The 26,116-nt window shown below is 40.9% G+C and overlaps 1 protein-coding gene across 1 annotated transcript in view; it reads right to left on the bottom strand.

The window, feature by feature from the left end:
- Positions 1–26,116, bottom strand: part of LOC138306581 (uncharacterized) — a 181,641-nt gene that overhangs the window by 43,248 nt on the left and 112,277 nt on the right. Inside the window, exons 14-15 of the mRNA XM_069247019.1 lie at positions 15,503–15,581; positions 10,655–10,809 (exon numbers count right to left, since the gene is read on the bottom strand). Of these exons, the coding sequence (XP_069103120.1) occupies positions 10,655–10,809; positions 15,503–15,581 (234 nt within the window). The remainder of the gene's footprint in view (positions 1–10,654; positions 10,810–15,502; positions 15,582–26,116) is intronic.

The following is a 26,116-nucleotide window of genomic DNA, read 5'->3' as shown; positions in this document are numbered from 1 at the left end:
CAATGAGGTGTGGTCTGTACATACCTGTGTAATGACACAATGAGGTGTGGTCTGTACATACCTGTGTAATGACACAATGAGGTGTGGTCTGTACATACCTGTGTAAATGACACAATGAGGTGTGGTCTGTACATACCTGTGTAATGACACAATGAGGTGTGGTCTGTACATACCTGTGTAATGACACAATGAGGTGTGGTCTGTACATACTGAGTAATGACACAATGAGGTGTGGTCTGTACATACCTGTGTAATGACACAATGAGGTGTGGTCTGTACATACCTGTGTAATGACACAATGAGGTGTGGTCTGTACATACTGAGTAATGACACAATGAGGTGTGGTCTGTACATACCTGTGTAATGACACAATGAGGTGTGGTCTGTACATACCTGAGTAATGACACAATGAGGTGTGGTCTGTACATACCTGTGTAATGACACAATGAGGTGTGGTCTGTTCATACTGTGTAATGACACAATGAGGTGTGGTCTGTACATACCTGTGTAATGACACAATGAGGTGTGGTCTGTACATACCTGTGTAATGACACAATGAGGTGTGGTCTGTACATACCTGTGTAATGACACAATGAGGTGTGGTCTGTACATACTGAGTAATGACACAATGAGGTGTGGTCTGTACATACCTGTGTAATGACACAATGAGGTGTGGTCTGTACATACCTGTGTAATGACACAATGAGGTGTGGTCTGTACATACCTGTGTAATGACACAATGAGGTGTGGTCTGTACATACCTGTGTAATGACACAATGAGGTGTGGTCTGTACATACCTGTGTAATGACACAATGAGGTGTGGTCTGTACATACCTGTGTAATGACACAATGAGGTGTGGTCTGTACATACTGAGTAATGACACAATGAGGTGTGGTCTGTACATACTGAGTAATGACACAATGAGGTGTGGTCTGTACATACCTGTGTAATGACACAATGAGGTGTGGTCTGTACATACCTGAGTAATGACACAATGAGGTGTGGTCTGTACATACCTGTGTAATGACACAATGAGGTGTGGTCTGTACATACCTGTGTAATGACACAATGAGGTGTGGTCTGTACATACCTGAGTAATGACACAATGAGGTGTGGTCTGTACATACCTGTGTAATGACACAATGAGGTGTGGTCTGTACATACCTGTGTAATGACACAATGAGGTGTGGTCTGTACATACCTGAGTAATGACACAATGAGGTGTGGTCTGTACATACCTGTGTAATGACACAATGAGGTGTGGTCTGTACATACCTGTGTAATGACACAATGAGGTGTGGTCTGTACATACCTGTGTAATGACACAATGAGGTGTGGTCTGTACATACCTGTGTAATGACACAATGAGGTGTGGTCTGTACATACCTGTGTAATGACACAATGAGGTGTGGTCTGTACATACCTGTGTAATGACACAATGAGGTGTGGTCTGTACATACCTGTGTAATGACACAATGAGGTGTGGTCTGTACATACCTGTGTAATGACACAATGAGGTGTGGTCTGTACATACCTGTGTAATGACACAATGAGGTGTGGTCTGTACATACCTGTGTAATGACACAATGAGGTGTGGTCTGTACATACTGAGTAATGACACAATGAGGTGTGGTCTGTACATACCTGTGTAATGACACAATGAGGTGTGGTCTGTACATACCTGTGTAATGACACAATGAGGTGTGGTCTGTACATACTGTGTAATGACACAATGAGGTGTGGTCTGTACATACCTGTGTAATGACACAATGAGGTGTGGTCTGTACATACCTGTGTAATGACACAATGAGGTGTGGTCTGTACATACCTGTGTAATGACACAATGAGGTGTGGTCTGTACATACCTGTGTAATGACACAATGAGGTGTGGTCTGTACATACCTGTGTAATGACACAATGAGGTGTGGTCTGTACATACCTGGTAATGACACAATGAGGTGTGGTCTGTACATACCTGTGTAATGACACAATGAGGTGTGGTCTGTACATACCTGTGTAATGACACAATGAGGTGTGGTCTGTACATACCTGTGTAATGACACAATGAGGTGTGTGGTCTGTACATACCTGTGTAATGACACAATGAGGTGTGGTCTGTACATACCTGTGTAATGACACAATGAGGTGTGGTCTGTACATACCTGTGTAATGACACAATGAGGTGTGGTCTGTACATACCTGTGTAATGACACAATGAGGTGTGGTCTGTACATACCTGAGTAATGACACAATGAGGTGTGGTCTGTACATACCTGTGTAATGACACAATGAGGTGTGGTCTGTACATACCTGTGTAATGACACAATGAGGTGTGGTCTGTACATACCTGTGTAATGACACAATGAGGTGTGGTCTGTACATACTGAGTAATGACACAATGAGGTGTGGTCTGTACATACCTGTGTAATGACACAATGAGGTGTGGTCTGTACATACCTGTGTAATGACACAATGAGGTGTGGTCTGTACATACCTGTGTAATGACACAATGAGGTGTGGTCTGTACATACTGAGTAATGACACAATGAGGTGTGGTCTGTACATACCTGAGTAATGACACAATGAGGTGTGGTCTGTACATACCTGTGTAATGACACAATGAGGTGTGGTCTGTACATACTGAGTAATGACACAATGAGGTGTGGTCTGTACATACCTGTGTAATGACACAATGAGGTGTGGTCTGTACATACTGAGTAATGACACAATGAGGTGTGGTCTGTACATACTGAGTAATGACACAATGAGGTGTGGTCTGTACATACCTGAGTAATGACACAATGAGGTGTGGTCTGTACATACCTGTGTAATGACACAATGAGGTGTGGTCTGTACATACCTGTGTAATGACACAATGAGGTGTGGTCTGTACATACCTGTGTAATGACACAATGAGGTGTGGTCTGTACATACCTGAGTAATGACACAATGAGGTGTGGTCTGTACATACCTGTGTATGACACAATGAGGTGTGGTCTGTACATACCTGTGTAATGACACAATGAGGTGTGGTCTGTACATACCTGTGTAATGACACAATGAGGTGTGGTCTGTACATACCTGAGTAATGACACAATGAGGTGTGGTCTGTACATACCTGTGTAATGACACAATGAGGTGTGGTCTGTACATACCTGTGTAATGACACAATGAGGTGTGGTCTGTACATACCTGTGTAATGACACAATGAGGTGTGGTCTGTACATACCTGTGTAATGACACAATGAGGTGTGGTCTGTACATACCTGTGTAATGACACAATGAGGTGTGGTCTGTACATACTGAGTAATGACACAATGAGGTGTGGTCTGTACATACCTGTGTAATGACACAATGAGGTGTGGTCTGTACATACCTGTGTAATGACACAATGAGGTGTGGTCTGTACATACCTGTGTAATGACACAATGAGGTGTGTGGTCTGTACATACTGAGTAATGACACAATGAGGTGTGGTCTGTACATACCTGAGTAATGACACAATGAGGTGTGGTCTGTACATACTGAGTAATGACACAATGAGGTGTGGTCTGTACATACCTGTGTAATGACACAATGAGGTGTGGTCTGTACATACCTGTGTAATGACACAATGAGGTGTGGTCTGTACATACCTGTGTAATGACACAATGAGGTGTGGTCTGTACATACCTGTGTAATGACACAATGAGGTGTGGTCTGTACATACCTGTGTAATGACACAATGAGGTGTGGTCTGTACATACCTGTGTAATGACACAATGAGGTGTGGTCTGTACATACCTGTGTAATGACACAATGAGGTGTGGTCTGTACATACCTGTGTAATGACACAATGAGGTGTGGTCTGTACATACCTGTGTAATGACACAATGAGGTGTGGTCTGTACATACCTGTGTAATGACACAATGAGGTGTGGTCTGTACATACCTGTGTAATGACACAATGAGGTGTGGTCTGTACATACTGAGTAATGACACAATGAGGTGTGGTCTGTACATACCTGTGTAATGACACAATGAGGTGTGGTCTGTACATACCTGTGTAATGACACAATGAGGTGTGGTCTGTACATACCTGTGTAATGACACAATGAGGTGTGGTCTGTACATACCTGTGTAATGACACAATGAGGTGTGGTCTGTACATACCTGAGTAATGACACAATGAGGTGTGGTCTGTACATACCTGTGTAATGACACAATGAGGTGTGGTCTGTACATACTGTGTAATGACACAATGAGGTGTGGTCTGTACATACCTGTGTAATGACACAATGAGGTGTGGTCTGTACATACCTGTGTAATGACACAATGAGGTGTGGTCTGTACATACCTGTGTAATGACACAATGAGGTGTGGTCTGTACATACTGGTAATGACACAATGAGGTGTGGTCTGTACATACCTGTGTAATGACACAATGAGGTGTGGTCTGTACATACCTGTGTAATGACACAATGAGGTGTGGTCTGTACATACCTGTGTAATGACACAATGAGGTGTGGTCTGTACATACCTGTGTAATGACACAATGAGGTGTGGTCTGTACATACCTGTGTAATGACACAATGAGGTGTGGTCTGTACATACCTGTGTAATGACACAATGAGGTGTGGTCTGTACATACTGTGTAATGACACAATGAGGTGTGGTCTGTACATACCTGAGTAATGACACAATGAGGTGTGGTCTGTACATACCTGTGTAATGACACAATGAGGTGTGGTCTGTACATACCTGTGTAATGACACAATGAGGTGTGGTCTGTACATACCTGTGTAATGACACAATGAGGTGTGGTCTGTACATACCTGTGTAATGACACAATGAGGTGTGGTCTGTACATACCTGAGTAATGACACAATGAGGTGTGGTCTGTACATACCTGTGTAATGACACAATGAGGTGTGGTCTGTACATACCTGTGTAATGACACAATGAGGTGTGGTCTGTACATACCTGTGTAATGACACAATGAGGTGTGGTCTGTACATACCTGTGTAATGACACAATGAGGTGTGGTCTGTACATACCTGTGTAATGACTCAATGAGGTGTGGTCTGTACATACCCGTGTAATGACACAATTAGGTGTGGTCTGTACATACTGAGTAATGACACAATGAGGTGTGGTCTGTACATACCTGTGTAATGACACAATGAGGTGTGGTCTGTACATACCTGTGTAATGACACAATGAGGTGTGGTCTGTACATACCTGTGTAATGACACAATGAGGTGTGGTCTGTACATACCTGTGTAATGACACAATGAGGTGTGGTCTGTACATACCTGTGTAATGACACAATGAGGTGTGGTCTGTACATACCTGTGTAATGACACAATGAGGTGTGTGTCTGTACATACCTGTGTAATGACACAATGAGGTGTGGTCTGTACATACCTGTGTAATGACACAATGAGGTGTGGTCTGTACATACCTGTGTAATGACACAATGAGGTGTGGTCTGTACATACCTGTGTAATGACACAATGAGGTGTGGTCTGTACATACCTGTGTAATGACACAATGAGGTGTGGTCTGTACATACCTGTGTAATGACACAATGAGGTGTGGTCTGTACATACCTGAGTAATGACACAATGAGGTGTGGTCTGTACATACCTGTGTAATGACACAATGAGGTGTGGTCTGTACATACTGTGTAATGACACAATGAGGTGTGGTCTGTACATACCTGTGTAATGACACAATGAGGTGTGGTCTGTACATACCTGTGTAATGACACAATGAGGTGTCTGTACATACTGTACACAATGAGGTGTGGTCTGTACATACTGTGTAATGACACAATGAGGTGTGGTCTGTACATACCTGTGTAATGACACAATGAGGTGTGGTCTGTACATACCTGTGTAATGACACAATGAGGTGTGGTCTGTACATACCTGTGTAATGACACAATGAGGTGTGGTCTGTACATACCTGTGTAATGACACAATGAGGTGTGGTCTGTACATACTGTGTAATGACACAATGAGGTGTGGTCTGTACATACCTGTGTAATGACACAATGAGGTGTGGTCTGTACATACTGAGTAATGACACAATGAGGTGTGGTCTGTACATACTGTGTAATGACACAATGAGGTGTGGTCTGTACATACCTGTGTAATGACACAATGAGGTGTGGTCTGTACATACCTGTGTAATGACACAATGAGGTGTGGTCTGTACATACCTGAGTAATGACACAATGAGGTGTGGTCTGTACATACCTGTGTAATGACACAATGAGGTGTGGTCTGTACATACCTGTGTAATGACACAATGAGGTGTGGTCTGTACATACCTGTGTAATGACACAATGAGGTGTGGTCTGTACATACCTGTGTAATGACACAATGAGGTGTGGTCTGTACATACCTGTGTAATGACACAATGAGGTGTGGTCTGTACATACCTGTGTAATGACACAATGAGGTGTGGTCTGTACATACTGAGTAATGACACAATGAGGTGTGGTCTGTACATACCTGTGTAATGACACAATGAGGTGTGGTCTGTACATACCTGTGTAATGACACAATGAGGTGTGGTCTGTACATACCTGTGTAATGACACAATGAGGTGTGGTCTGTACATACCTGAGTAATGACACAATGAGGTGTGGTCTGTACATACCTGTGTAATGACACAATGAGGTGTGGTCTGTACATACCTGTGTAATGACACAATGAGGTGTGGTCTGTACATACCTGAGTAATGACACAATGAGGTGTGGTCTGTACATACCTGTGTAATGACACAATGAGGTGTGGTCTGTACATACCTGTGTAATGACACAATGAGGTGTGGTCTGTACATACCTGTGTAATGACACAATGAGGTGTGGTCTGTACATACCTGTGTAATGACACAATGAGGTGTGGTCTGTACATACCTGTGTAATGACACAATGAGGTGTGGTCTGTACATACCTGTGTAATGACACAATGAGGTGTGGTCTGTACATACCTGTGTAATGACACAATGAGGTGTGGTCTGTACATACCTGTGTAATGACACAATGAGGTGTGGTCTGTACATACCTGAGTAATGACACAATGAGGTGTGGTCTGTACATACCTGAGTAATGACACAATGAGGTGTGGTCTGTACATACCTGTGTAATGACACAATGAGGTGTGGTCTGTACATACCTGTGTAATGACACAATTAGGTGTGGTCTGTACATACCTGAGTAATGACACAATGAGGTGTGGTCTGTACATACCTGTGTAATGACACAATGAGGTGTGGTCTGTACATACCTGTGTAATGACACAATGAGGTGTGGTCTGTACATACCTGTGTAATGACACAATGAGGTGTGGTCTGTACATACCTGTGTAATGACACAATGAGGTGTGGTCTGTACATACCTGTGTAATGACACAATGAGGTGTGGTCTGTACATACCTGTGTAATGACACAATGAGGTGTGGTCTGTACATACTGAGTAATGACACAATGAGGTGTGGTCTGTACATACCTGTGTAATGACACAATGAGGTGTGGTCTGTACATACCTGTGTAATGACACAATGAGGTGTGGTCTGTACATACCTGTGTAATGACACAATGAGGTGTGGTCTGTACATACCTGTGTAATGACACAATGAGGTGTGTGGTACATCTGTACATACCTGTAATGAACACAATGAGGTGTAACATACTGACACATCATAGGTGTAAAGTGTTTGTATATAATACCTGTTGTAAGTGCCAGTTAAAAGTGTAGCCTGTAAATGTAAAGTTGTGTACATTGTACTGTTTTATATAATACCTGTTGTTATTATTAAACAGTGTTTTAATGTGTTGTAGCGTGCTATATATAAACCAATATAAAATTGTTGTAGCGTGTCATATTAAAAGTATATAAAAGTTTGTTGTAAGCAGTGTGCTATATAAAAGTGTGTTGTACATTAAAAGTATGTTGTGTGTATTAAAAGTACATGTTGTTGTATAAAAAAGTTGTTGTGTGGTCTGTTAAAAAGTTGTTGTAAGCGTGCTCATATAAATGTTTGTATGTAAAGTAGGTAGTGCTGTATCAATGTAAGAGAAGTTGTGTGCCTATTAAATTCAGGAGTGTAGTGTGTGAAGCGTGCTCATAATATTTTACCTGTTGTATGTGGTCAAAGTTGTGGTCTATACCTTAGTGTATTGTATATGTTGTCAGGGTGGTTGTGTTAGATATCATTGTAGTCAAAGCTGTTGGGCCCCACCCCTGTTTTTACCCCATGAATAAATAAGTGGTCTGTTGTATGTAGTATGTTTGGTATTGTGTTTGTGTATAAAAGTTGAGTTGTGAAGTGAGTGTTGTATTTAATTGTAAACCTGTTTTGTTATAAAGTTGTGTGTTGTTGTACATAAAAGTTATACAATACAGGTGTGTGTCAAGTTGTTTATAGGATTTTAGGGTGGTACTGTGTAATGTAAGCCAAAAATTTTACAAAAGTTCTGTTAATTTTCTGTAGTTGTGTACATTTGCAGATAAAGTAGTTTAAAAGGACCCTAAATTTGTATTGGGGCCCCTCAGTACCTGTGTGCTCATTTATAACTCTGTTCAGGATGTGTTGGTATATACCTGTGTAGTAGGTACTGTACCTCAATTTCCCTTATTGGGCCCCGCCCCTCCTGTCCCCGGGGGGTCAGAGCCAAAATTTATACAAGTTCTGTTCCCCTTCCCCCAAGGATGTTTCTGGCCAAATTTGGTTAAAATCCATGCAGAACACTAGGACAGGTAGCGATTTATAGAATTTACCTCAATTTCACCTATTGGGCCCCGCCCCTCCTGCCCCCGGGGGGTCAGAGCCAATATTTATACAAGTTCTATTCCCCTTCCCCCAAGGATGTTTCTGGCCAAATTTGTTTTCAATCCATGCAGAACTCTAGGACAAGTAGCGATTTATAGGATTTACCTCAATTTCCCCTATTGGGCCCCGCCCCTCCTGTCCCCGGGGGGTCAGAGCAAAAATTTATACAAGTTCTGTTCCCCTCCCCCCAAGGATGTTTCTGGCCAAATTTGGTTAAAATCCATGCAGAACTCTATGACTAGTAGCGATTTAAAGGAAATGTTGACGGACAGACGGACGACGGACGGACGGACGGACGGACGGACGGACGGACGACGGACGACGGACGACGGACGCCGCGCCATGACATAAGCTCACCGGCCCTTTGGGCCAGGTGAGCTAATAAAAATTGTTGTAAGTGTGCTCATTATAAACATGTTTTATATAAAAGTTGTTGTCAGCGAGCTCATTATAAACATGTTTTATATAAAAGTTGTTGTCAGCGAGCTCATATTAAACATGTTTTATATAAAAGTTGTTGTCAGCGAGCTCATATTAAACATGTTTTATATATAAAAGTTGTTGTCAGCGAGCTCATATTAAACATGTTTTATATAAAAGTTGTTGTCAGCGAGCTCATATTAAACATGTTTTATATAAAAGTTGTTGTCAGCGAGCTCATATTAAACATGTTTTATATAAAAGTTGTTGTCAGCGAGCTCATTATTAAACATGTTTTATATAAAAGTTGTTGTCAGCGAGCTCATTATAACATGTTTTATATAAAAGTTGTTGTCAGCGAGCTCATTATAAACATGTTTTATAAAAGTTGTTGTCAGCGAGCTCATTATAAACATGTTTTATATAAAAGTTGTTGTAAGCGTGCTCATTATAAACATGTTTTATATAAAAGTTGTTGTCAGCGTGCTCATATTAAACATGTTTTATATAAAAGTTGTTGTCAGCGAGCTCATTATAAAAGTGTTTTATATAAAAGTTGTTGTCAGCGTGCTCATATTAAAAGTGTTTTATATAAAAGTTGTTGTCAGCGTGCTCATATTAAAAGTGTTTTATATAAAAGTTGTTGTCAGCGTGCTCATATTAAACATGTTTTATATAAAAGTTGTTGTCAGCGAGCTCATTATAAACATGTTTTATATAAAAGTTGTTGTCAGCGAGCTCATTATAAACATGTTTTATATAAAAGTTGTTGTCAGCGTGCTCATATTAAAAGTGTTTTATATAAAAGTTGTTGTCAGCGTGCTCATATTAAAAGTGTTTTATATAAAAGTTGTTGTAAGCGTGCTCATATTAAAAGTGTTTTATATAAAAGTTGTTGTAAGCGTGCTCATATTAAAAGTGTTTTATATAAAAGTTGTTGTCAGCGTGCTCATTTTAAAAGTGTTTTATATAAAAGTTGTTGTCAGCGTGCTCATATTAAACATGTTTTATATAAAAGTTGTTGTCAGCGAGCTCATTATAAACATGTTTTATATAAAAGTTGTTGTCAGCGAGCTCATATTAAACATGTTTTATATAAAAGTTGTTGTCAGCGAGCTCATATTAAACATGTTTTATATAAAAGTTGTTGTAAGCGAGCTCATATTAAACATGTTTTATATAAAAGTTGTTGTAAGCATGCTCATATTGAATAAGTTTTTATGTTGTGGTATGTAACTATGTAACACAATAAATTGACAAAATTGACGGAATTCTTTTCAAAAATAAATTTACATTATATCATTTTGAACTACAAAAATCAGCCTAAGTTTCAAAAGCTGCTTGAATCCATTTCTCAGAACTTGTGCAACCTTTATGTTATGTTTAAAATTCCCCTGTTGTGCCCCTTACCTTGATATTGATTTCCCTGTGAGAGCCTCCACCAGTGTAGGCTTTGTTTTTGATTCGGTATTGCCATGCCCCAATTGACCTTTGCCCCCTTCGCCCCAGGTAAACACCTGTCTCTCCGTGGTAACCACTATCACATGGTCCTCTCCAGCAGCTGCCTGTACAAATCAGAATACCGCTAACATTTGGAGTCTTCCAACATGATTGGTCTAACTTTATATTCCATAGTCCATGTTAGGCCAAGTGTAAAGAGCAACAAGTGACCCATTGGCCTTAACGGTCATCTGACTATTGGCAACTTAGTTGTTTAAAGATTTTAGCATATTTGACCCCTATGACATTGAATGAAGATTAAGGTCATTCATTTGAACAAACCTGCAATTGGTAGCCCTTCATCCCAGCATGTCAAAGGCCCAATATGAGTAACATAGGCCTTTTAGTTCTTGAGAAGACTTGTTTAAAGATTTTAGCCTTTTTCACCCCTGTGACCTTGAATGAAGGTCAGGTCCTTCATTTAAACAAATTTGGTAGCCTTTCATCCCAGCATGCCGCAGGCCAATTATGAGTTTCATGGGCCTTTTAGTTCTTGAGAAGAAGTTGTTTAAAGATTTTAGCCTCTTTGACAACTGTGATCTTGAGTGAAAGTCAAAGTCATTCATTTGAACAAACTTGCTATCAGCATGTTATAGGCCAAATATCAGTACCAGAGGCCTTTTGGTTAATGAGAAGAAGTTGTGTGAATGAAAAGTTTATCCAACGCGGAAAGCAAACAGCTGACTTCAGGTCCCTTCTGGTCAGATAACCTTATAAGTCAGGTGGTCAAGTGGTAGGTAGAGTGTATAGAGCAGTAAGTCAGGGTGGTCGGGTGGTGTAGTGGTAGGTGTAGTGTATAGAGCAATAAGTCAGGGTGGTCGGGTGGTGTAGTGGTAGGTGTAGTGTATAGAGCAATAAGTCAGGGTGGTCGGGTGGTGTAGTGGTAGGTGTAGTGTATAGAGCAGTAAGTCAGGGTGGTCGGGTGGTGTAGTGGTATGTGTAGTGTATAGAGCAATAAGTCAGGGTGGTCGGGTGGTGTAGTGGTAGGTGTAGTGTATAGAGCAGTAAGTCAGGGTGGTCAGGTGGTGTAGTGGTAGGTGTAGTGTATATAGAGCTATAAGTCAGGGTGGTCGGGTGGTGTAGTGGTAGGTGCAGTGTATAGAGCAATAAGTCAGGGTGGTCGGGTGGTGTAGTGGTAGGTGTGGTGTATAGAGCAATAAGTCAGGGTGGTCAGGTGGTGTAGTGGTAGGTGTAGTGTATAGAGCAATAAGTCAGGGTGGTCGGGTGGTGTAGTGGTAGGTGTAGTGTATAGAGCAGTAAGTCAGGGTGGTCAGGTGGTGTAGTGGTAGGTGTAGTGTATAGAGCAATAAGTCAGGGTGGTCGGGTGGTGTAGTGGTAGGTGTAGTGTATAGAGCAGTAAGTCAGGGTGGTCGGGTGGTGTAGTGGTAGGTGTAGTGTATAGAGCAGTAAGTCAGGGTGGTCAGGTGGTGTAGTGGTAGGTGTAGTGTATAGAGCAGTAAGTCAGGGTGGTCAGGTGGTGTAGTGGTAGGTGTAGTGTATAGAGCTATAAGTCAGGGTGGTCGGGTGGTGTAGTGGTAGGTGTAGTGTATAGAGCAGTAAGTCAGGGTGGTCGGGTGGTGTAGTGGTAGGTGTAGTGTATAGAGCTATAAGTCAGGGTGGTCGGGTGGTGTAGTGGTAGGTGTAGTGTATAGAGCAGTAAGTCAGGGTGGTCAGGTGGTGTAGTGTAGTGGTAGGTGTAGTGTATAGAGCAATAAGTCAGGGTGGTCGGGTGGTGTAGTGGTAGGTGTAGTGTATAGAGCAATAAGTCAGGGTGGTCGGGTGGTGTAGTGGTAGGTGTAGTGTATAGAGCAGTAAGTCAGGGTGGTCGGGTGGTGTAGTGGTAGGTGTAGTGTATAGAGCAATAAGTCAGGGTGGTCAGGTGGTGTAGTGGTAGGTGTAGTGTATAGAGCAGTAAGTCAGGGTGGTCAGGTGGTGTAGTGTATAGAGCAATAAGTCAGGGTGGTCGGGTGGTGTAGTGGTAGGTGTAGTGTATAGAGCAATAAGTCAGGGTGGTCAGGTGGTGTAGTGGTAGGTGTAGTGTATAGAGCAGTAAGTCAGGGTGGTCGGGTGGTGTAGTGGTAGGTGTAGTGTATAGAGCAATAAGTCAGGGTGGTCAGGTGGTGTAGTGGTAGGTGTAGTGTATAGAGCAGTAAGTCAGGGTGGTCAGGTGGTGTAGTGGTAGGTGTAGTGTATAGAGCAATAAGTCAGGGTGGTCGGGTGGTGTAGTGGTAGGTGTAGTGTATAGAGCAATAAGTCAGGGTGGTCGGGTGGTGTAGTGGTAGGTGTAGTGTATAGAGCAATAAGTCAGGGTGGTCGGGTGGTGTAGTGGTAGGTGTAGTGTATAGAGCAGTAAGTCAGGGTGGTCAGGTGGTGTAGTGGTAGGTGTAGTGTATAGAGCAATAAGTCAGGGTGGTCGGGTGGTGTAGTGGTAGGTGTAGTGTATAGAGCAATAAGTCAGGGTGGTCAGGTGGTGTAGTGGTAGGTGTAGTGTATAGAGCAATAAGTCAGGGTGGTCAGGTGGTGTAGTGGTAGGTGTAGTGTATAGAGCAGTAAGTCAGGGTGGTCGGGTGGTGTAGTGGTAGGTGTAGTGTATAGAGCAGTAAGTCAGGGTGGTGGTGTCGGGTGGTGTAGTGGTAGGTGTAGTGTATAGAGCAATAAGTCAGGGTGGTCAGGTGGTGTAGTGGTAGGTGTAGTGTATAGAGCAATAAGTCAGGGTGGTCGGGTGGTGTAGTGGTAGGTGTAGTGTATAGAGCAGTAAGTCAGGGTGGTCAGGTGGTGTAGTGGTAGTAGGTGTAGTGTATAGAGCAATAAGTCAGGGTGGTCAGGTGGTGTAGTGGTAGGTGTAGTGTATAGAGCAGTAAGTCAGGGTGGTCAGGTGGTGTAGTGGTAGGTGTAGTGTATAGAGCAATAAGTCAGGGTGGTCAGGTGGTGTAGTGGTAGGTGTAGTGTATAGAGCAATAAGTCAGGGTGGTCAGATGGTGTAGTGGTAGGTGTAGTGTATAGAGCAATAAGTCAGGATGGTCTGATGGTGTAGTGCTACTATTTACATCACCAGTAGAGTACAGTGAGGACAGTAGAAGTCCTACTTACATTACCAGTAGAGTACAGTGAGGACAGTAGAAGTCCTACTTACATTACCAGTAGTGTACAGTGAGGACAGTAGAAGTCCTACTTACATTACCAGTAGTGTACAGTGAGGACAGTAGAAGTCTTACATACATTACCAGTAGAGTACAGTGAGGACAGTAGAAGTCCTACTTACATTACCAGTAGTGTACAGTGAGGACAGTAGAAGTCCTACTTACATTACCAGTAGTGTACAGTGAGGACAGTAGAAGTCCTACTTACATTACCAGTAGAGTACAGTGAGGACAGTAGACGTCCTAGTTACATTACCAGTAGTGTACAGTGATGACAGTAGAAGTCCTACTTACATTACCAGTAGTGTACAGTGAGGACAGTAGAAGTCCTACTTACATTACCAGTAGTGTACAGTGAGGACAGTAGAAGTCCTACTTACATTACCAGTAGAGTACAGTGAGGACAGTAGAAGTCCTACTTACATTACCAGTAGTGTACAGTGAGGACAGTAGAAGTCCTACTTACATTACCAGTAGTGTACAGTGAGGACAGTAGAAGTCCTACTTACATTACCAGTAGAGTACAGTGAGGACAGTAGAAGTCCTACTTACATTACCAGTAGTGTACAGTGAGGACAGTAGAAGTCCTACTTACATTACCAGTAGTGTACAGTGAGGACAGTAGAAGTCCTACTTACATTACCAGTAGAGTACAGTGAGGACAGTAGAAGTCCTACTTACATTACCAGTAGAGTACAGTGAGGACAGTAGAAGTCCTACTTACATTACCAGTAGTGTACAGTGAGGACAGTAGAAGTCCTACTTACATTACCAGTAGTGTACAGTGAGGACAGTAGAAGTCCTACTTACATTACCAGTAGTGTACAGTGAGGACAGTAGAAGTCCTACTTACATTACCAGTAGTGTACAGTGAGGACAGTAGAAGTCCTACTTACATTACCAGTAGTGTACAGTGAGGACAGTAGAAGTCCTACTTACATTACCAGTAGTGTACAGTGAGGACAGTAGAAGTCCTACTTACATTACCAGTAGTGTACAGTGAGGACAGTAGAAGTCCTACTTACATTACCAGTAGTGTACAGTGAGGACAGTAGAAGTCCTACTTACATTACCAGTAGTGTACAGTGAGGACAGTAGAAGTCCTACTTACATTACCAGTAGTGTACAGTGAGGACAGTAGAAGTCCTACTTACATTACCAGTAGTGTACAGTGAGGACAGTAGAAGTCCTACTTACATTACCAGTAGTGTACAGTGAGGACAGTAGAAGTCCTACTTACATTACCAGTAGTGTACAGTGAAGACAGTAGAAGTCCTACTTACATTACCAGTAGAGTACAGTGAGGACAGTAGAAGTCCTACTTACATTACCAGTAGTGTACAGTGAGGACAGTAGAAGTCCTACTTACATTACCAGTAGTGTACAGTGAGGACAGTAGAAGTCCTACTTACATTACCAGTAGTGTACAGTGAGGACAGTAGAAGTCCTACTTACATTACCAGTAGTGTACAGTGAGGACAGTAGAAGTCCTACTTATATTACCAGTAGTGTACAGTGAGGACAGTAGAAGTCCTACTTACATTACCAGTAGTGTACAGTGAGGACAGTAGAAGTCCTACGTATATTACCAGTTGAGAAAAGTAAAGTCCATACTTACGTGTCTGATTTTGATTTTAGGTGGAAGTTCTATTGGCGTGATTGAAGCTGTGGAACTCTCAAAATAGAAAAACAGCGACCTGGAAAGTAGACATACATTGGTATTTCAATGATGATCTATTAGATAGATACAATCAATCTGATTAATATACCGATCCTAACACATACAGGGCCATGGTGGACCAGCTTTATAACCTAGACTGTGTGTAACACACATACAGGGCCATGGTGGACCAGCTTTATAACCTAGACTGTGTGTAACACACATACAGGGCCATGGTGGACCAGCTTTATAACCTAGACTGTGTGTAACACACATACAGGGCCATGGTGGACCAGCTTTATAACCTAGACTGTGTGTAACACACATACAGGGTCATGGTGGACCAGCTTTATAACCTAGACTGTGTGTAACACACATACAGGGTCATGGTGGACCAGCTTTATAACCTAGACTGTGTGTAACACACATACAGGGTCATGGTGGACCAGCTTTATAACCTAGACTGTGTGTAACACACATACAGGGCCATGGTGGACCAGCTTTATAACCTAGACTGTGTGTAACACACATACAGGGCCATGGTGGACCAGCTTTATAACCTAGACTGTGTAACACACATACAGGGTCATGGTGGACAGCTTTATAACCTAGACTGTGTGTAACACACATACAGGGCCATTTGGACCAGCTTATAACCTAGACTGTGTGTAACACACATACAGGGCCATGGTGGACCAGCTTTATAACCTAGACTGTGTGTAACACACATACAGGGCCATGGTGGACCAGCTTTATAACCTAGACTGTGTGTAACACACATACAGGGCATGGTGGACCAGCTTTATAACCTAGACTGTGTGTAACACACATACAGGGCCATGGTGGACCAGCTTTATAACCTAGACTGTGTGTAACACACATACAGGGTCATGGTGGACCAGCTTTATAACCTAGACTGTGTGTAACACACATACAGGGCCATGGTGGACCAGCTTTATAACCTAGACTGTGTGTAACACACATACAGGGCCATGGTGGACCAGCTTTATAACCTAGACTGTGTGTAACACACATACAGGGCCATGGTGGACCAGCTTTATAACCTAGACTGTGTGTAACACACATACAGGGCCATGGTGGACCAGCTTTATAACCTAGACTGTGTGTAACACACATACAGGGCCATGGTGGACCAGCTTTATAACCTAGACTGTGTGTAACACACATACAGGGCCATGGTGGACCAGCTTTATAACCTAGACTGTGTGTAACACACATACAGGGCCATGGTGGACCAGCTTTATAACCTAGACTGTGTAACACACATACAGGGTCATGGTGGGTCACCAGCTTTATAACCTAGAGACTGTGTGTAACACACATACAGGGCCATGGTGGACCAGCTTTATAACCTAGACTGTGTGTAACACACATACAGGGCCATGGTGGGCCAGCTTTATAACCTAGACTGTGTGTAACACACATACAGGGTCATGGTGGACCAGCTTTATAACCTAGACTGTGTGTAACACACATACAGGGTCATGGTGGGTCAGCTTTATAACCTAGACTGTGTGTAACACACATACAGGGCCATGGTGGACCAGCTTTATAACCTAGACTGTGTGTAACACACATACAGGGCCATGGTGGACCAGCTTTATAACCTAGACTGTGTGTAACACACATACAGGGCCATGGTGGACCAGCTTTATAACCTAGACTGTGTGTAACACACATACAGGGCCATGGTGGCCAGCTTTATAACCTAGACTGTGTGTAACACACATACAGGGCCATGGTGGACCAGCTTTATAACCTAGACTGTGTGTAACACACATACAGGGCCATGGTGGGCCAGCTTTATAACCTAGACTGTGAACCTGTACCACACATACAGGGCCATGGTGGTGGGTCAGCTTTATAACCTAGACTGTGTGTAACACACATACAGGGCCATGGTGGGCCAGCTTTATAACCTAGACTGTGTGTAACACACATACAGGGCCATGGTGGACCAGCTTTATAACCTAGACTGTGTGTAACACACATACAGGGCCATGGTGGACCAGCTTTATAACCTAGACTGTGTGTAACACACATACAGGGCCATGGTGGACCAGCTTTATAACCTAGACTGTGTGTAACACACATACAGGGCCATGGTGGACCAGCTTTATAACCTAGACTGTGTGTAACACACATACAGGGCCATGGTGGACCAGCTTTATAACCTAGACTGTGTGTAACACACATACAGGGCCATGGTGGACCAGCTTTATAACCTAGACTGTGTGTAACACACATACAGGGCCATGGTGGACCAGCTTTATAACCTAGACTGTGTGTAACACACATACAGGGCCATGGTGGACCAGCTTTATAACCTAGACTGTGTGTAACACACATACAGGGCCATGGTGGTGGACCAGCTTTATAACCTAGACTGTGTGTAACACACATACAGGGCCATGGTGGACCAGCTTTATAACCTAGACTGTGTGTAACACACATACAGGGCCATGGTGGACCAGCTTTATAACCTAGACTGTGTGTAACACACATACAGGGCCATGGTGGGCCAGCTTTATAACCTAGACTGTGTGTAACACACATACAGGGCCATGGTGGGCCAGCTTTATAACCTAGACTGTGTGTAACACACATACAGGGCCATGGTGGGCCAGCTTTATAACCTAGACTGTGTGTAACACACATACAGGGCCATGGTGGGCCAGCTTTATAACCTAGACTGTGTGTAACACACATACAGGGCCATGGTGGACCAGCTTTATAACCTAGACTGTGTGTAACACACATACAGGGCCATGGTGGACCAGCTTTATAACCTAGACTGTGTGTAACACACATACAGGGCCATGGTGGGCCAGCTTTATAACCTAGACTGTGTGTAACACACATACAGGGTCATGGTGGACCAGCTTTATAACCTAGACTGTGTGTAACACACATACAGGGCATGGTGGACCAGCTTTATAACCTAGACTGTGTGTAACACACACTACAGGGCCATGGTGGGCCAGCTTTATAACCTAGACTGTGTGTAACACAGGGTCATAGGTGTGACCAGCTTTATAACCTAGGTGTGTAACACACATACAGGGCCATGGTGGACAGCTTTATAACCTAGACTGTGTGTAACACACATACAGGGCCATGGTGGGGCCAGCTTTATAACCTAGACTGTGTTACAGGGCCATGTGAACACACATACAGGGCCATGGTGGGGATACAGCTTTATAACCTAGACTGTGTGTAACACACATACAGGGCCATGGTGGGTCCAGTGCTTTTATAACCTAGACTGTGTGTAACACACATATATAACCCCATAACAATTTATGTACCCCCATAACAATTTATGTACCGTGTGTGATACCCCATAACAATTTATGTACCATGTGTGATACCCATAACAATTTATGTACCGTGTGATACCCCATAACAATTTATGTACCATGTGATACCCCATAACAATTTATGTACCGTGTGATACCCCATAACAATTTATGTACTGTGTGATACCCATAACAATTTATGTACCATGTGATACCCCATAACAATTTATGTACCGTGTGATACCCCATAACAATTTATGTACCATGTGATACCCCATAACAATTTATGTACCGTGTGATACCCCATAACAATTTATGTACTGTGTGATACCCCATAACAATTTATGTACCATGTGATACCCCATAACAATTTATGTACCATGTGATACCCCATAACAATTTATGTACCGTGTGATACCCCATAACAATTTATGTACCATGTGATACCCCATAACAATTTATGTACCATGTGTGATACCCCATAACAATTTATGTACCATGTGATACCCCATAACAATTTATGTACCGTGTGATACCCCATAACAATTTATGTACCTGTGATACCCCATAACAATTTATGTACCGTGTGATACCCCATAACAATTTATGTACCATGTGATACCCCATAACAATTTATGTACCATGTGATACCCCATAACAATTTATGTACCTGTGTGATACCCCATAACAATTTATGTACCTGTGTGATACCCCATAACAATTTATGTACTGTGTGATACCCCATAACAATTTATGTACCATGTGATACCCCATAACAATTTATGTACCATGTGATACCCCATAACAATTTATGTACCTGTGATACCCCATAACAATTTATGTACCATGTGATACCCCATAACAATTTATGTACCGTGTGATACCCCATAACAATTTATGTACCATGTGATACCCCATAACAATTTATGTACCTGTGTGATACCCCATAACAATTTATGTACCATGTGATACCCCATAACAATTTATGTACCATGTGATACCCCATAACAATTTATGTACTGTGTGATACCCCATAACAATTTATGTACCCATAACAATATAGTGTGATACCCCATAACAATTTATGTACCATGTGATACCCCATAACAATTTATGTACCATGTGATACCCCATAACAATTTATGTACCTGTGTGATACCCCATAACAATTTATGTACCATGTGATACCCCATAACAATTTATGTACCGTGTGATACCCCATAACAATTTATGTACCATGTGATACCCCATAACAATTTATGTACCGTGTGATACCCCATAACAATTTATGTACTGTGTGATACCCCATAACAATTTATGTACCATGTGATACCCCATAACAATTTATGTACTGTGTGATACCCCATAACAATTTATGTACCATGTGATACCCCATAACAATTTATGTACCATGTGATACCCCATAACAATTTATGTACCGTGTGATACCCCATAACAATTTATGTACCATGTGATACCCCATAACAATTTATGTACCGTGTGATACCCCATAACAATTTATGTACCATGTGATACCCCATAACAATTTATGTACCTTGTGATACCCCATAACAATCCATCTACTGTGTGATACCCCATAACAATTTATGTACCATGTGATACCCCATAACAATTTATGTACCATGTGATACCCCATAACAATTTATGTACCATGTGATACCCCATAACAATTTATGTACCATGTGATACCCCATAACAATTTATGTACCATGTGTGATACCCCATAACAATTTATGTACTGTGTGATACCATAACATAAAATTTATGTACCTGTGATACCCCATAACAATTTATGTACCATGTGATACCCCCATAACAATTTATGTACCATGTGTGATACCCCATAACAATTTATGTACCGTGTGATACCCCATAACAATTTATGTACCATGTGATACCCCATAACAATTTATGTACCATGTGATACCCCATAACAATTTATGTACCATGTGATACCCCATAACAATTTATGTACCATGTGATACCCCATAACAATTTATGTACCATGTGATACCCCATAACAATTTATGTACCATGTGATACCCCATAACAATTTATGTACCATGTGATACCCCATAACAATTTATGTACCATGTGATACCCCATAACAATTTATGTACCGTGTGATACCCCATAACAATTTATGTACCGTGTGATACCCCATAACAATTTATGTACCGTGTGATACCCCATAACAATTTATGTACCGTGTGATACCCCCCATAACAATTTATGTACCGTGTGATACCCCATAACAATTTATGTACCGTGTGATACCCCATAACAATCCATCTACTGTGTGATACCCCATAACAATTTATGTACCGTGTGATACCCCATAACAATTTATGTACCTTGTGATACCCCATAACAATTTATGTACCGTGTGATACCCCATAACAATTTATGTACTGTGTGATACCCCATAACAATTTATGTACCGTGTGATACCCCATAACAATTTATGTACCATGTGATACCCCATAACAATTTATGTACCGTGTGATACCCCATAACAATTTATGTACCATGTGATACCCCATAACAATCCATGTACCGTGTGATACCCCATAACAATTTATGTACCATGTGATACCCCATAACAATTTATGTACCGTGTGATACCCCATAACAATTTATGTACCGTGTGATACCCCATAACAATTTATGTACCGTGTGATACCCCATAACAATTTATGTACCTGTGTGATACCCCATAACAATTTATGTACCGTGTGATACCCCATAACAATCCATGTACCGTGTGATACCCCATAACAATTTATGTACCGTGTGATACCCCATAACAATTTATGTACCGTGTGATACCCCTAACAATTTATGTACCATGTGATACCCCATAACAATTTATGTACCGTGTGATACCCCATAACAATTTATGTACCATGTGATACCCCATAACAATTTATGTACCGTGTGATACCCCATAACAATTTATGTACCATGTGATACCCCATAACAATTTATGTACCATGTGATACCCCATAACAATTTATGTACTGTGTGATACCCCATAACAATTTATGTACCATGTGATACCCCATAACAATTTATGTACCATGTGATACCCCATAACAATTTATGTACCATGTGATACCCCATAACAATTTATGTACCATGTGATACCCCATAACAATTTATGTACCATGTGATACCCCATAACAATTTATGTACCATGTGATACCCCATAACAATTTATGTACCATGTGATACCCCATAACAATTTATGTACCATGTGATACCCCATAACAATTTATGTACCATGTGATACCCCATAACAATTTATGTACCATGTGATACCCCATAACAATTTATGTACCATGTGATACCCCGATAACAATTTTTGTACCATGTGATACCCCATAACAATTTATGTACCTTGTGATACCCCATAACAATTTATGTACATTGTGTAACCCCATAACAATTTATGTACCATGTGATACCCCATAACAATTTATGTACCATGTGATACCCCATAACAATTTATGTACCATGTGATACCCCATAACAATTTATGTACCATGTGATACCCCATAACAATTTATGTACCATGTGATACCCCATAACAATTTATGTACCGTGTGATACCCCATAACAATTTATGTACCATGTGATAACCCATAACAATTTATGTACCATGTGATACCCCATAACAATTTATGTACCATGTGATACCCCATAACAATTTATGTACCATGTGATACCCCATAACAATTTATGTACCATGTGATACCCCATAACAATTTATGTACCATGTGATACCCAATAACAATTTATGTACCATGTGATACCCCATAACAACTTATGTACCATGTGATACCCCATAACAATTTATGTACCATGTGATACCCCATAACAATTTATGTACCATGTGATACCCCATAACAATTTATGTACCATGTGATACCCCATAACAATTTATGTACCATGTGATACCCCATAACAATTTATGTACCGTGTGATACCCCATAACAATTTATGTACCATGTGATACCCCATAACAATTTATGTACCATGTGATACCCCATAACAATTTATGTACCATGTGTGATACCCCATAACAATTTATGTACCATGTGATACCCCATAACAATTTATGTACCATGTGATACCCCATAACAATTTATGTACCATGTGATACCCCATAACAATTTATGTACCATGTGATACCCCATAACAATTTATGTACTGTGTGATACCCCATAACAATTTATGTACCATGTGATACCCCATAACAATTTATGTACCATGTGATACCCCATAACAATTTATGTACCATGTGATACCCCATAACAATTTATGTACCATGTGATACCCCATAACAATTTATGTACCGTGTGATACCCCATAACAATTTATGTACCATGTGATACCCCATAACAATTTATGTACCATGTGATACCCCATAACAATTTATGTACCGTGTGATACCCCATAACAATTTATGTACCATGTGATAACCCCATAACAATTTATGTACCATGTGATACCCCATAACAATTTATGTACCATGTGATACCCCATAACAATTTATGTACCATGTGATACCCCATAACAATTTATGTACCATGTGATACCCCATAACAATTTATGTACCATGTGATACCCCATAACAATTTATGTACCGTGTGATACCCCATAACAATTTATGTACCATGTGATACCCCATAACAATTTATGTACCTGTGATACCCCATAACAATTTATGTACCGTGTGATACCCCATAACAATTTATGTACCATGTGATACCCCATAACAATTTATGTACCGTGTGATACCCCATAACAATTTATGTACCATGTGATACCCCATAACAATTTATGTACCTGTGATACATAGTGATACCCCATAACAATTTATGTACCGTGTGATACCCCATAACAATTTATGTACCATGTGATACCCCATAACAATTTATGTACCGTGTGATACCCCATAACAATTTATGTACCATGTGATACCCCATAACAATTTATGTACCGTGTGATACCCCATAACAATTTATGTACCATGTGATACCCCATAACAATTTATGTACCATGTGATACCCCATAACAATTTATGTACCGGTGATACCCCATAACAATTTATGTACCATGTGATACCCCATAACAATTTATGTACCATGTGATACCCCATAACAATTTATGTATACCATACGTGTGTGATACCCCATAACAATTTATGTACCATGTGATACCCCATAACAATTTATGTACCGTGTGATACCCCATAACAATTTATGTACCATGTGATACCCCATAACAATTTATGTACCTGTGATACCCCATAACAATTATGTACCTGTGATACCCCATAACAATTTATGTACCATGTGATGATACCCCATAACAATTTTATGTTACCCCATAACAATGATGTACCCCCATAACAATTTATGTACCATGTGATACCCCATAACAATTTATGTACCGTGTGTGATACCCCATAACAATTTATGTACCTGTGATACCCCATAACAATTTATGTACCTGTGATACCCCATAACAATTTATGTACCGTGTGATACCCCATAACAATTTATGTACCATGTGATACCCCATAACAATTTATGTACCGTGTGATACCCCATAACAATTTATGTACCATGTGTGATACCCCATAACAATTTATGTACCGTGTGATACCCCATAACAATTTATGTACTGTGTGATACCCCATAACAATTTATGTACCATGTGATACCCCATAACAATTTATGTACCATGTGATACCCCATAACAATTTATGTACCATGTGATACCCCATAACAATTTATGTACCTTGTGATACCCCATAACAATTTATGTACCGTGTGATACCCCATAACAATTTATGTACCGTGTGATACCCCATAACAATTTATGTACCGTGTGATACCCCATAACAATTTATGTACCATGTGATACCCCATAACAATTTATGTACCGTGTGATACCCCATAACAATTTATGTACCGTGTGATACCCCATAACAATTTATGTACCGTGTGATACCCCATAACAATTTATGTACCGTGTGATACCCCATAACAATTTATGTACCTTGTGATACCCCATAACAATTTATTACTTGTGATACCCCATAACAATTTATGTACCTTGTGTGATACCCCATAACAATTTATGTACCGTGTGATACCCCATAACAATTTATGTACCTGTGTGATACCCCATAACAATTTATGTACCTGTGATACCCCATAACAATTTATGTACCTGTGATACCCCATAACAATTTATGTACCGTGTGATACCCCATAACAATTTATGTACCATGTGATACCCCATAACAATTTATGTACCTTGTGATACCCCATAACAATTTATGTACCGTGTGATACCCCATAACAATTTATGTACTGTGTGATACCCCATAACAATTTATGTACCTTGTGATACCCCATAACAATTTATGTACCATGTGATACCCCATAACAATTTATGTACCATGTGATACCCCATAACAATTTATGTACTGTGTGATACCCCATAACAATTTATGTACCTTGTGATACCCCATAACAATTTATGTACCATGTGATACCCCATAACAATTTATGTACCATGTGATACCCCATAACAATTTATGTACCATGTGATACCCCATAACAATTTATGTACTGTGTGATACCCCATAACAATTTATGTACTGTGTGATACCCCATAACAATTTATGTACCATGTGATACCCCATAACAATTTATGTACTGTGTGATACCCCATAACAATTTATGTACCGTGTGATACCCCATAACAATTTATGTACCGTGTGATACCCCATAACAATTTATGTACCGTGTGATACCCCATAACAATCCATATACCATGTGATACTCCATAACAATTTATGTACTGTGTGATACCCTATAACAATTTATGTACTGTGTGATACCCCATAACAACTTATGTACCATGTGATACCCCATAACAATTTATGTACCGTGTGATACCCCATAATTTATGTACCGTGTGATACCCCATAACAATATGTGTAAACCTGGTGACGAAATGTAACTTTTTACCATAATCTCACCAAATTGACGTTTGCGCAGGATATCATCTTTTATCACATAGCAACAGAAACATCAGTCCCTCACAAACGTTATTGGGTATCACATGGTCCGTGAATTAGTGCCATTAGTTTCAGAATATCATACGGTAACTATCTTTACATAGATTATATGGGGACACGATTGGGACTGGG

This window comes from Argopecten irradians, chromosome 13 (genome assembly GCF_041381155.1).
Source record: "Argopecten irradians isolate NY chromosome 13, Ai_NY, whole genome shotgun sequence".
NCBI classification, from domain to species: domain Eukaryota; kingdom Metazoa; phylum Mollusca; class Bivalvia; order Pectinida; family Pectinidae; genus Argopecten; species Argopecten irradians.
Note: the sequence above shows the minus strand (reverse complement) of the source record. Positions and strands in the feature narration are given on the sequence as shown.